This window comes from Octopus sinensis, linkage group LG5 (genome assembly GCF_006345805.1).
Source record: "Octopus sinensis linkage group LG5, ASM634580v1, whole genome shotgun sequence".
NCBI classification, from domain to species: Eukaryota; Metazoa; Mollusca; class Cephalopoda; order Octopoda; family Octopodidae; genus Octopus; species Octopus sinensis.
In genome coordinates this window covers 19,746,642-19,759,073 of record NC_043001.1, presented here as the reverse complement: position 1 = coordinate 19,759,073, position 12,432 = coordinate 19,746,642, and the positions used below count along the sequence as shown (strand labels likewise).

Genomic DNA, 12,432 nt, shown 5'->3' with positions numbered 1-12,432 from the left:
ATTAAGCATTTTATTAATTAACCAAAACAATTTATGAATAATATATATATTATGTACTAATGATATTAATAATAATTCTTTCAACTATAGGCACAATGCCTGAAATTTGGGATAAGGAGGCACTCGGCGATTACATCAACCCTGGTACTTACTTTATTGGACTTGAAAGGATGAAAGGCAAAGTCAACCTAGGTGGAAACTATTTTTATATATATATATATATATATATATATATATATAATACAAATAAGAAAATGGAGAAACAAATTTAGTTTGTTCATCAACTTACGGATATTATAATTTTAGATTATTTATTCATTTTACAAAGGAGGACATCAAAACCATACAAAATATTATATAAATCAATAGATAAGATAATAATACAAATACAGATTTTAAAAGTCATATTATAAATTATTGAAATCCAGAAATTACTACTTACAGCTGTTTCAGCCTATGGTCAAAAGTGAATCGAATATTCATTGCCTGTAGATGTCAACATACTAGGGTTGTAGGCATTTAAAAAAAATATAATACTTATATGTTAAAAGAACCATAGGCCTCGTCAGGGGTTAATCCTAGTATGTTGACATCTACAGGCAATGAATATTCGATTCACTTTTGACCATAGGCTGAAACAGCTGTAAGAAGTAATTTCTGGATTTCAATAATTTATAATATGACTTTTAAAATCTGTACTTGTATTATTATATTATCTGTTGATTTATATAATATTTTGTATGCTTTTGATGTCCTCCTTTGTAAAATGAATAAATAATCTAACATTATAATATCCGTAAGTTGATGAACAAACTAAATTTGTTTCTCCATTTTCTTATTTGTATTATAAATTTATGGTAAAAATATTTCTTTACCTTCACTTGTTTAATACAATAAATGAATTAATTGCATTGCAATTAAAGACATTTATGTATTAAGAATTTTAGTACTTTACCAACAGTATATTCGATAAATGATATCCCATAGTGGGTTACACCATAACCTCTATCTTACTTTGTACTATATATATATATATAAAACATTTGAATTTGCTTTATTGTGTTGATTTCAATCCATAGTTAAGGTTGTTTAATGGGTAGCTCTCAATCACACGAATGTTGTAACAAGATTATTGTTACAAATATTATCTTATGTCATATTTCTGAGTAAATTATATTGCACTATAAACTATACAGAGAGAAAGGTAACATTAAAGTACTTATCCATTTGTCCACACAAAATGAGTATAAATACTCTAACAGCTGAGCATAAAATATAACTATTCAAATAGGTCAAAAGTGTTTTCATAAACCAAACACTTATGAAACTGGAATTGAAATTCAAACCCAAATGAAAAAAAAAATTTTTTTTTAAAGTAGAACAGAAACTAATATTCAAATTTAAATTGACTGAAAGTTACATTTTTTTTTTTCTGCAATTAAACTGTTCATTTTTGAAATGTTTAATTCATCTATAAAAATCAATTTAATGAAATAAATTGCAAGGACATTTCATTGAGTTTGTACAGTTTTATATAATGTATTCATATGAATAACATATGTTACAATAAACTGATTGCTCTCAAGTTAAGCTAATATCAAATTTTTGCCCAAAATTATTTTTAATATTTATGTAGGTTAGTTGAAGACTGAATGGGTAAAGTTCTGTAAATTAATGCCTTGCAGTGGCATTTAGAAGTACCTCTTCATGTTATGAGTTCAAATTCTGCTGGTGCTGACTTTACCTTTCTATTCTCTTATATCCTTAAGATAACCCCCCACCTACCACTCATCACAAGCTCTGGTAGCAGAGTGCTCTAAACATTCCTAGCTGCTCAGCTGACAAGACATACTCTTTTACTTGTTTCAGTCATTTGACTGTGGTCATGCAGGAGCACCACCTTTTAGTCGAGCAAATCAACCCCAGGACTTATTCTTTGGAAGCCTAATACTTATTCTATCGGTCTCTTTTGCTGAACTGCTAAGTTACGGGGATATAAACACACCACCATCGGTTGTCAAGTGATGTTGGGGGGACAAGCACAAACATACATACACATATATATATATATATACACACACATATAGGACGGGCTTCTTTCATTTTTCCGTCTACCAAATCCACTCACAAGGCTTTGGTCGGCCCGAGGCTATAGTAGAAGACACTTGCCCAAGGTGCCACGCAGTGGGAATGAACCTGGAACCATGTGATTGGTAAGCAAGCTACATACCACAAAGCCACTCCTGTGCCTATGTTTAATTTCATTCAAACTATTTTGGTAAAAGTATGTTCTGCCACTAGAAGCAAATACACACACATACACAAATATATACAAAGAATGACGGGGAGAGAGAGGGAGAACCATTATACATACACAAACATAAATACTCTCACATGTAAATATATAGAAGCAAATATATATATATATAGAGAGAGAGAGAGAAAAACGAGGAAAACATTAAAACGCCAGACGGTAAATAAGTCAGCAACAAATCAGAAATGCCAAAACAATTGTGTCCAAACATGTCGTACCCCATCAGGCTACTACTGTAAACCTCCTTAGTAAGTAACCTACATCATGGCAAGATATGATTTCTCAGCCATAGTGAAGGTGACCCATCTAGGATGCTGAAGTCACAGCTACATTATGCTACCATCAAGTACTTCCTCACCCACTTTTTTAAACTAACTTCTCTCTCCGATTTCATAGAGACAACTTGAGTTCATCATCATCATCATCATCATTGTTTAACATCCGCTTTCCATGCTGGCATGGGTTTGATGGTTTGACTGAGGTCTGGTAAGCCAGCAGGTTGCACTAGGCTCCAATCTGATCAGGCAATGTTTCTACAGCTGGGTGCCCTTCCTAACGTCAATCACTCCAAGAGTGTCATAGGTGCTTTTATGTGCCACCAGCACAGGAGCTAGTCATGGGGCACTGGCATTGACCATATTTGGATAGTGCTTTTTACAGGTCACTGGCACAGGAGCAAGTCAGGGGGTACTGACATTAACCATGTTCAGATGGTGCTTTGTACATGTCACCAGCATGGGAACCAGTCAGGGGGCACTGACACTGATCATGTTCAGATGGTGCTTTTTAAATGCCACCGATATGGGAGCCGGTCAGGAGGCACTGGCATCAACCACGCTTGGATGGTACTTTTTATGTGCCACCGGCACAGAAGCCAGTCAGGTGGCACTGGCATTGACCTCCAATCAGTAGTCAAACCTCCTCCCAACATATGGAGATGCAAGATTCTCCATTATAGTATAGGTGACCCAACTAAAATTTTGAGTTTCCAAACAAATCGCACAGAAAAGATGTAAACTCTGCAGGTCACACAAAGGCAATTCCTTTAGAGGAGAAGTAACTCTGAATATAAGACTAATACGGAATGGAATGGACTCTTTAATCTTGACAGTGTCAACTACTGGCCTAATAAAATGCACCCACTATACGACATAAAACAATTAGGGATAGGAAGGGCATTTAATCAGGGAAAATAAAAAACAAAAAAGCATTACATTAATAAAGATTGGCAGAGTTTTTTTTGTTGTTGAAAATATTAGAAATTAAAAAAAGCAAATATCTTAGAGTTCTCATATACAGAAACTGTATATAAATCCAAGATATTTGCAAGAATTTTCCATCGACACAACCATATTTAATCATATGCAAGAAAGGAGCTTTCCAGTATTTATAAAGAAACTCAGCTCCATATTTTGCCTGTTTGCTGAACTATACAAACCTTTGGTGTTTTTCAAATGAGCGTAAAGGTGACGTTGCGTAACGTAAATCCCACAGTTGTATGACTGGTGTGTGATCATCTTCAGAAGATAAACAAAGTTGAGTTGCTACATCCGGACTCCAGGCAGTTAATCTACTTTTAATCTGAAATTAAATAAACATCTTGAATAGTTATTTAATTTAAACATTATTCATTTAAAAATCATGTCAGAGGGTAAAACGTTTCTTTTCGAATAATTATCAACATCATTACAGTAGAAACAAAATTATTAAGTAGTTATCACATTAGACTCTCAAATTATAGATCTGAATTTTCAAGAAGTACAAAACTATCCATACAAACTTATGTGACCAAATTAAAAGAAGAATTACAAGAAATGAAAAGTTTGTAGGTTGTTTTTTGAAGTGTAAAAGCTTTCTCAATAGCATTTAAAAAAAATGTTCTCTGAAATACTGAAACAAATACACAGCTAAAGTCAACATCATTTAACATCTGCTTTCCATGCTGGCATGGGTTGAACGGTTTGACTGAGGACTGGCAAGCCAGAAGGCTACAACAGGCCCCAATCTGATCTGGCAAGGTTTCTACAGCTGGATGTCCTTCCTAATGCCAGCCATTCTGAGAGTGTAGTGGGTACTTTACGAGCCACCGGCATGAGGGCCAATTAGGCAGTACTGGCACTGACCACACTCGAATGATGCTTTTTCGTGCCACTGGCACAGGAGCCAGTCAGACAGCACTGGCAATAACCACATTCGAATGATGCCTTTTATGTGCCACTGGCACAGGTGCCAGTTAGGCAGCACTGGCAGCATAAAACAAATTCTTAGACAGAATCAGAGGGAAGAGGAAAAAAAAGTTTACATATTTGTTAGATTTAAATCAATGTTGAAGAACAAAATCACTTACCCCAGACATACTGTCACTAATTTTAATAATAGGCTCATTCTTCCGTAGATCCCAGACAACACATCTAGCCGAGAATGTAGAAGCCAGGATATGTTGAACTTGACAGTTCCAAGCAATACAAGTCACTTCTTCAGGAGGCTAAAACAATCATGAAACAAAGTAATATACCAACTGTAAAACTGTAATACATGCTCACACACACGTGAATGTGTGTGTGAGAGAGAGAGAGAGTGTGTGTGTGTGTGTGTGTGTGGAAGAGCAAAATTTCTGTGATTAAGTGAAACTCAAAGAGGACAGAGTTGTTTTGTCCTCAGAAATAACAGTTAAAAGCACTAGATAAAAGCCATCAGTGACAAAGCAAGGTCTAAGATAATATCATGATGCTATATATGCAGAATTTAAAGGAAAAGGAGATCTAAAGGATGATATAATGATTTAGGTAAGATTATATTCTAGCAATAATTACTATTGAATATAATGCTTTGCAGTATTTGTTCCAACACTCAGCTCTGAGTTCAAATCCAGCCAAGATCAACTTTGCATTTCATCCTTTTGAGGGTTGATAAAGTACCAGTCTAGTGAATTGGTGGACTTGCTAACAGGGCTGTGGAGTCAGAGTCAGTGTCGGAAACAATTACGGGGGAGTCGGTAAAACTATACCAACTCACAATGTCTTTATTCTTTAATATAAACCAGTTATAACATATAAGTCTACTCAAAGTACAAGAGTATGAATATGCTTTATGAGATATGTAGACCACAACCCCTTAATTACATAAGGAGGAATCAGAGTTGGAAGTGCCAATAGTAGAGGGGTCAAAGTTTTTTGATTTGATTCCACAACCCTGCTTGTCAGAGTGCTAACTGAGCTGTCTTGCAGCATTTGTTCTGGCTCTTTGCATCTGTGGCAACACCGGCACTACAGACGTTGTGGCCTTTGCTTTTCTCAGGGACAACATTAGAGTGGAGAAGAGAGAGTTGCATGAATGGACAACAGCAGGTCTTACATATAAAAAGTTGCCCAAACCAGTGCCTTGGAGGTAGACTTTACAGGTATAGATCCAGCCTCACAAGACAAGGAAACATGCAGTGGAGATGATGCCTTTACATACAAGTAGAAGAGATGAGAGTGTAATAGTATCACCATCATCAGAACAGCACCATCACCAGTGGTGATGGTGCCGTTTGATGACTGTTAAGCACTAGTGGTGTGGACACCACCAATGATAGTGGTGATATAGTCATACACCAATAGATGGTGACACTGTGACCAGTTGTAATGGCAATATGACGATGCAGTTGTTTATAGTACCACGATAACAATACTTTGACACTTTAGCATTTGAATCTGCCAAAATATTCTACCTGTTTTATGTTCAGACAAGTCAGATCTGGTCTCTCACACCTACCCAACAATGTTATTCTAAAATTAAAGTCACATCATTGAAAGCTACAAGATAATGCATGAGTGATTCAAAACAGCGTGAATACATAAATGTTACATTTGACAGAATAATCTGAATGCCCAAGAGTTAATGAGGGAATTAACATAAGAAGTGATTACATGACAAAATAATTAAGTTGTATCAAACTCATTGATATTCACTCACCATTGATTTTGAACCAGGAGTCATTGGAGTGTCAGGTTTATTTAAATCCCAAATGTAAATTTCTGAATCACAAGCGCCAGACGCTAATAAATTTGGCTAAAATAGAAATAAAAGAAATATAAATGCTATGAAAATACTTAAATCATTTTATGCATACAAACTGAAAATTGGGAATGTCACACATTTTCAAAAATGTAAACTGAAGTCTTTTCTGAAACAACAAAATCACAATAAACATAATCATCCTCATTTTTAAAGTCCACTTTCCCATGCTTGCATGGGTCAGATGTAGTTTATTAAGGCAGATTTTCTATGGTCAGATGCCCTTCCTAAAGCCAACCCCCACTTGTCTGCAAGCAAGGTAATATTTCCCCCATGTTCTCAGAGAATACAGAAAAAGAATGACATTGATTGTATGACAATGATATTCATTTACAAATATCATCTGATATCAAGACAAAGAGACGCAAACATAAACACTCACACACACACAAACACGCAGTGAGCTTCTATCAGTTCCTATCTCCCAAATCCGCTCACAATGCTTAGATTAGCCCAGAGCTATAGTAGAAGACACATGCGCAAGATGCCACATAGTGGGGCTGAACCCAGAACTATGTGATTGGGAAGTAAACATCTTAACCACACAGTTACACCTGCACCGATAATAGGATTTCAAATTCTTATTTTGTGGCTAGTAATTCAATATTTTAATCACAGAAACAAGTGACTGTGCACAAGATAAAAATTATTTCTTATCTTTCTTCTTTAGTCTACTGGGCAGCAAAAGCTTGCAAATCTAGGCACAAAAATAGAGATAACGACATTTTTAGGAAGATTTGTATTATGTTTACCATTTGTAAATTGGAATAGATTTGTGTATCATCATCATTTAATGTTCATTGTCCATGCTGACATAGGTTGGACGGTTTGACCAGGGCTGGTAAGCTGAGGGGCTGAACCAGACTCCAGTCTGATTTGGCATGCTTTCTACAACTGGCTGCCTTCCCAAATGCCAACCACTCTGAGAGTGTAATGGGTATTTCACATGCTACTGGCATGGGTGCCACTTGTGCGACACCAATATCCACACAACTATGACTTTACCTGGCTTGATGGGTCTTCTTCTCAAGCACAGAATATTGCCAAAGCTGTTGGTCATTTATCATTGCCTCCACAAAGCCCAACGCTCAAAAAGTGCTTATTACGTGCTAATTACATGACACCAGCCTCACATTGCCTCCACTTTCAAGGACAACAATACTACACCTCATCTTCTCATCTCACTTATTCACAATTACACAAATGCACAGACTTTCACACATGCATACACTCTTGCAAAAAAAAAGTAATGAACACCTAACATTAAATAATGAAGCTATTTTATTTTTCTGGGTAAATGCAAGTGTAAAGAATTACCTGAAAAATATTAAAATCCAATGCTTTAACAGATCCAGTGTGTTTGTCTTGTTTAAAAATAGGAGTAACTTCCTCGCCTGAAATGAGCGAGGAAGCATTATAACCTAAGACAGTGCCAGTTTCAGAACCAGCAATAATTATACCAGCTGGGCAAGTGCTGTTTGAGATTCCATGGGAACCCCAAAGAATTTTGTAAAACCTAAAAATATAAAAATATAAAATTAGACTTCTGTGAGATGTTTATCAACAAATATGTTACATAGAGCAATTTGTGGCCCTAATAAACTAATATTTTTTAGTTAAACAATAATTACATAATGTATTGCAGTGTGGAAGGTGTTTATAAACCATTTAAGAAACACACAAAAACTGTTAGATTCACTTCAACATTTAAATTTAATTTGCCAAAATATTTTCATTGCTTTGAGACCATGACCTCTTCAGTGACAAAATTCCGTGCTGCATCTTGTGCAGTATGGAATTTTGTCAGTAAACAGGTCGCGGTCTCAAAGCAACGAAAATATTTTGACAAATTAAATTTAAATGTTGAAGTGAATCTAACGGATGTTGTGTGTTTTTCAAATGGCTTATAAACACCTTCCACGCTGCAACTGTTTTCGTTCCAGCATGCGATCTCAGATCAGGTCACTTGCTATGCAAGTACATCTCCGTAATACATAATGTATATTATTTCAAAATATAATTAAACCTCAGTGATAGAGAAGAAATGAATTGGCAGCAATAATAGGTAGATAAAAACTTCTTTATTTTTTTATAAGGAAATGCAAACTGCTTATCATTAATTATGACTTAAATGATGAGATATAATGAGTACCAATTTGAGACAAATAAAGAGCAACAGGCCCACTGATAGGTCTTGAATTTTACAGCTATATGCTTACTAGTTGGCTGTGTTACTGATGACCCATGGAGCACTGTCTCAAATTGGTGCTTATGTCTAATAATGTTTAGTAATACATTAGGAAATTCAATTTTTGCAGAGATCATTCATTGTTGTAATAGATTATAAATATGGAGATACTAATGCAATAAACCACTACATGGGAAGATCCAATATAGTATTTATACATATTTATATATTACACGGGGAGATAACAAAGCAACACAAATGGGATCTTTTTGGTTTGAACGGCAGTTTTTTAAAATAATTTCCACGTAACTAAACACTTTTAAACTTCGTATACTGGTAGAATGTGTTTATAAAACATCTTTTTCTCTTGGCTTCATTGAGAAAATTCTATAGTTTGTAAGATATCTGTTGTTTTTTTTCTTCAATTTCTGCAATTTCAACCAATCAATGACATCTATTGAGGTGAAAACATTCTGTGCTGTATGAATATGTCCCTCGTTTAAGAAACAGATTGGGTTTATTTACATTTCTGAAGAAAAAAAGATACCCTTCCCCCACCCTAACCCTAAAACAGATTGAAATGCAATAGATCGATACTAGGGTCATAATTATGGGTGACAATTTCATATGACACCACTAGAAAGAACTGCCGTTCAAACCGAAAAGATGCACACAAATGAATAATCAGAAGATATTGTTATAGCACAGAAACAATATAAAGGAACACTTATGCAGTACATAAACTACAAGAAGAACCAACACTGATGAACAAAGGTTACTTGAGGAGGTTAATAATTAATGAAATAAGGGGATACAGAGACATTCACACAGTGAAAACCTGTTACTGAGATACATAAAAATTATACTATACCTGTGTTCTGAAGGTACTGATCCAACCATTGGCATTTGCAAGTCATTTTCTGCTAAGTTCAGTTTATATATTTCAAGAGCAGCTGATGTACTGAAATTTAAAAGAAGAAGGTTTTAATTTCCCAATTGTATTTGTTTGTCAAGTGAATTGAACTGAGATTAGATTGTTTGTTGAAAGTGAAACAATTATCATCATCATCATCATCATCATTTAACGTCCGCTTTCCATGCTAGCATGGGTTGGATGATTTGACTGAGGACTGGCGAACCAGACTCCAATCTGATCTGACAGTTTCTACAGCTGGATGCCCTTCCTAATGCCAACCACTCCGAGAGTGTAGTGGGTGCTGTTACATGCCACCGGCACGAGGGCCAGTTTGGTGGTACTGGCAACGGCCACACCCAAATGGTACTTTTTACGTGCCACCTGCACAGGAGCCAGTCCAGCGGCACTGGTGACGACCTCGCTCGAATATTTCACATGCCACCAGCACAAGTGCTAGTAAGGTGACGCGGTAATGATCACACTTGAATGGTGTGCTTAACGTGCCATCGGCACGGAGGCCAGCTTGTTGCTCTGGCAACAATTGTCATGATAGCCATTTAAAACACACATACACACTTTTATATTCAAATTTGTGGTACTTTATGATAGTACTAAATGCTATAAAATGTCAAAATATTTTGTCAGTCAATTGACAATTCCAGTACATGCTGATTATTAATCCTGTAGCACTCAGATTACACTCTCAACTATAACTCACATTGTTTTGAATTTATCATGCATTATCTCGTAGCTTCAAGAGTTTGATGATAGGATTGTTATTTTTAGAATGACATTGTAGGGTATGTGTAAGAGGCTGGATCTGGCTGGTTTGAATGTAGAAGAGGTAGAATATTCAGGCCAGATAAGACCATTTTAAATGATACATGGTTAAACATGCAATGGAATTCTGTCTATGATAGTATATCTACATTTTAAATAGCTATAATTATTGCTGTATGATCATCATCATCATCATCATCGTTTAACGTCCGCTTTCCATGCTAACATGGGTTGGACGGTTCAACTGGGGTCTGGGAAGCCCGAAGGCTGCACCAGGCCAGTCAGATCTGGCAGTGTTGCCCTTCCTAACGCCAACCACTCCGTGAGTGTAGTGGGTGCTTTTCATGTGCCACCGACACAGGTGCCAGACGAGGCTGGCGGTAATTGTTAAATATTATAAATATTGAGATACAAAACACTGTACTGGAATATACCAGAATGATTAGGAGTTCATTCAAAAGATTGGATTTTATAGCGGCTGGTTCAAATCATGAGCTGTTGTTTATCAATTGTGACTTCAATAGATGGGAAGAGAGTAGACAGTTTAACTTGGATCATTTGAGAGACATGGCCAGTGTCTCCATACATTTGTAGTGGATAGATATGTGTAGACATATATCCTCTATATTGCATCTTGTAGTGCAACACAGAACAACGCAAACACATCAAACATACCAAATAATAAAATACACCAGGAGTTTTAAACTGCAGCATTCAGAACCACATGCTATAACTAAATATGCGACATCATCATCATCATCATCATTTAACATCCGCTTTCCATGCTAGCATGGGTTGGACGATTTTGACTGAGGGCTGGTGAACCAGATGGCCGCACCAGGCTCCAATCTTGATCTGGCAGAGTTTCTACAGCTGGAGGCCCTTCCTAACGCCAACCACTCCGAGAGTGTAGTGGGTGCTTTTTACGTGCCACCGGCACTTGGCCAGTCAGGCGGTACTGGCAATGACCTCGCTTGAATCTTTTTACACATGCCATCGGCACAGGTGCCAGTATGGTGACGCTGGTTACGATCACGCTCGTATGGTGCCTTTTACGTGACACCGACACGGAAGCCCGTTAGCCGCTCTGGCAACGATCATGTTCAGATGGGGCTCTTGGCACCCTACTAGCACAGGCACAAGTGCCAGTAAGGAGATGAATGATAAAATCTGTAACTGATGCACTGAAACAAAAGACAATGTATGCAAACATTTATTTCTTTACCAAGGAATTTCAATGGCTATGGATGGCATGGCTGTGTTGTTAAGAAGTTGGATTCCTAACCACATGGATTTGGGTTCAGTTCCATTGTGTGGCAACTCGGGCAAGAGTCTTCTACTATCTATGTATGTACATATATGTACATATATTCCTTATTTCTTTACTACCCACAAGGGGCTAAACACAGAGAGGACAGACAAACGGATTAAGTCGATTATATCGACCCCAGTGCGTAACTGGTACTTGATTTATCGACCCTGAAAGGATGAAAGGCAAAGTCGACCTTGGTGGAATTTGAACTCAGAACGTAGTGGCAGACGAACTACCGCTAAGCATTTCGTCCGTCGTGCTAACACTTCTGCCAGCTCGCCGCCTTATATGTACATATATCCCTGACCTACTTCTTACTGACATCCATTCCTAATTCTTATCTTCTATACCTACCCCCTTGCTATCCATTTCTAACTCTCTTCCCACTTTTAATCCTACCCTCATCATCCCTATCACTTGTCTCTCCATCATGCTCCAATCAACTGCGTTATTCTATCGCTATAAGAAATGAAAGCAGAAAAGCAGAACCTTTTACTATAAACCACACCATATCACTCTCTCTATACTGCTCATCACCACTCTCTTTCTATCCCTAATCATCATCTACCCTTCAATGTCATCATCTCCTACTCGTATTTACCATCCCATCTCTGTTCCCCATTCTCTACATTCATCCCCAATGTATATCTGTCCCACTTCACCCCATGTATATATCACTCTCCGTCAATACTTTTACAACCTTACCCAACACTCTCCTTGATTTTTCTATATTCACACCCTTTTATACATCTTATGGGTAGGTTACCATGAGGGTATGTTCCAGCACCTTCTCTTCTCTATGTTTTGTTAGCTCTTAGCTCTCCTCCAGCCTCCTCCATCTTCCCATGTAAAATGCAAGGTTG

The 12,432-nt window shown here is 36.9% G+C and overlaps 1 protein-coding gene across 1 annotated transcript in view; it reads right to left on the bottom strand.

The window, feature by feature from the left end:
- Positions 1–12,432, bottom strand: part of LOC115211736 (protein transport protein Sec31A) — a 71,808-nt gene that overhangs the window by 44,331 nt on the left and 15,045 nt on the right. Inside the window, exons 3-7 of the mRNA XM_029780389.2 lie at positions 9,433–9,522; positions 7,691–7,889; positions 6,272–6,367; positions 4,662–4,799; positions 3,753–3,895 (exon numbers count right to left, since the gene is read on the bottom strand). Coding sequence (XP_029636249.1) covers positions 3,753–3,895; positions 4,662–4,799; positions 6,272–6,367; positions 7,691–7,889; positions 9,433–9,522 — 666 coding nt within the window. The remainder of the gene's footprint in view (positions 1–3,752; positions 3,896–4,661; positions 4,800–6,271; positions 6,368–7,690; positions 7,890–9,432; positions 9,523–12,432) is intronic.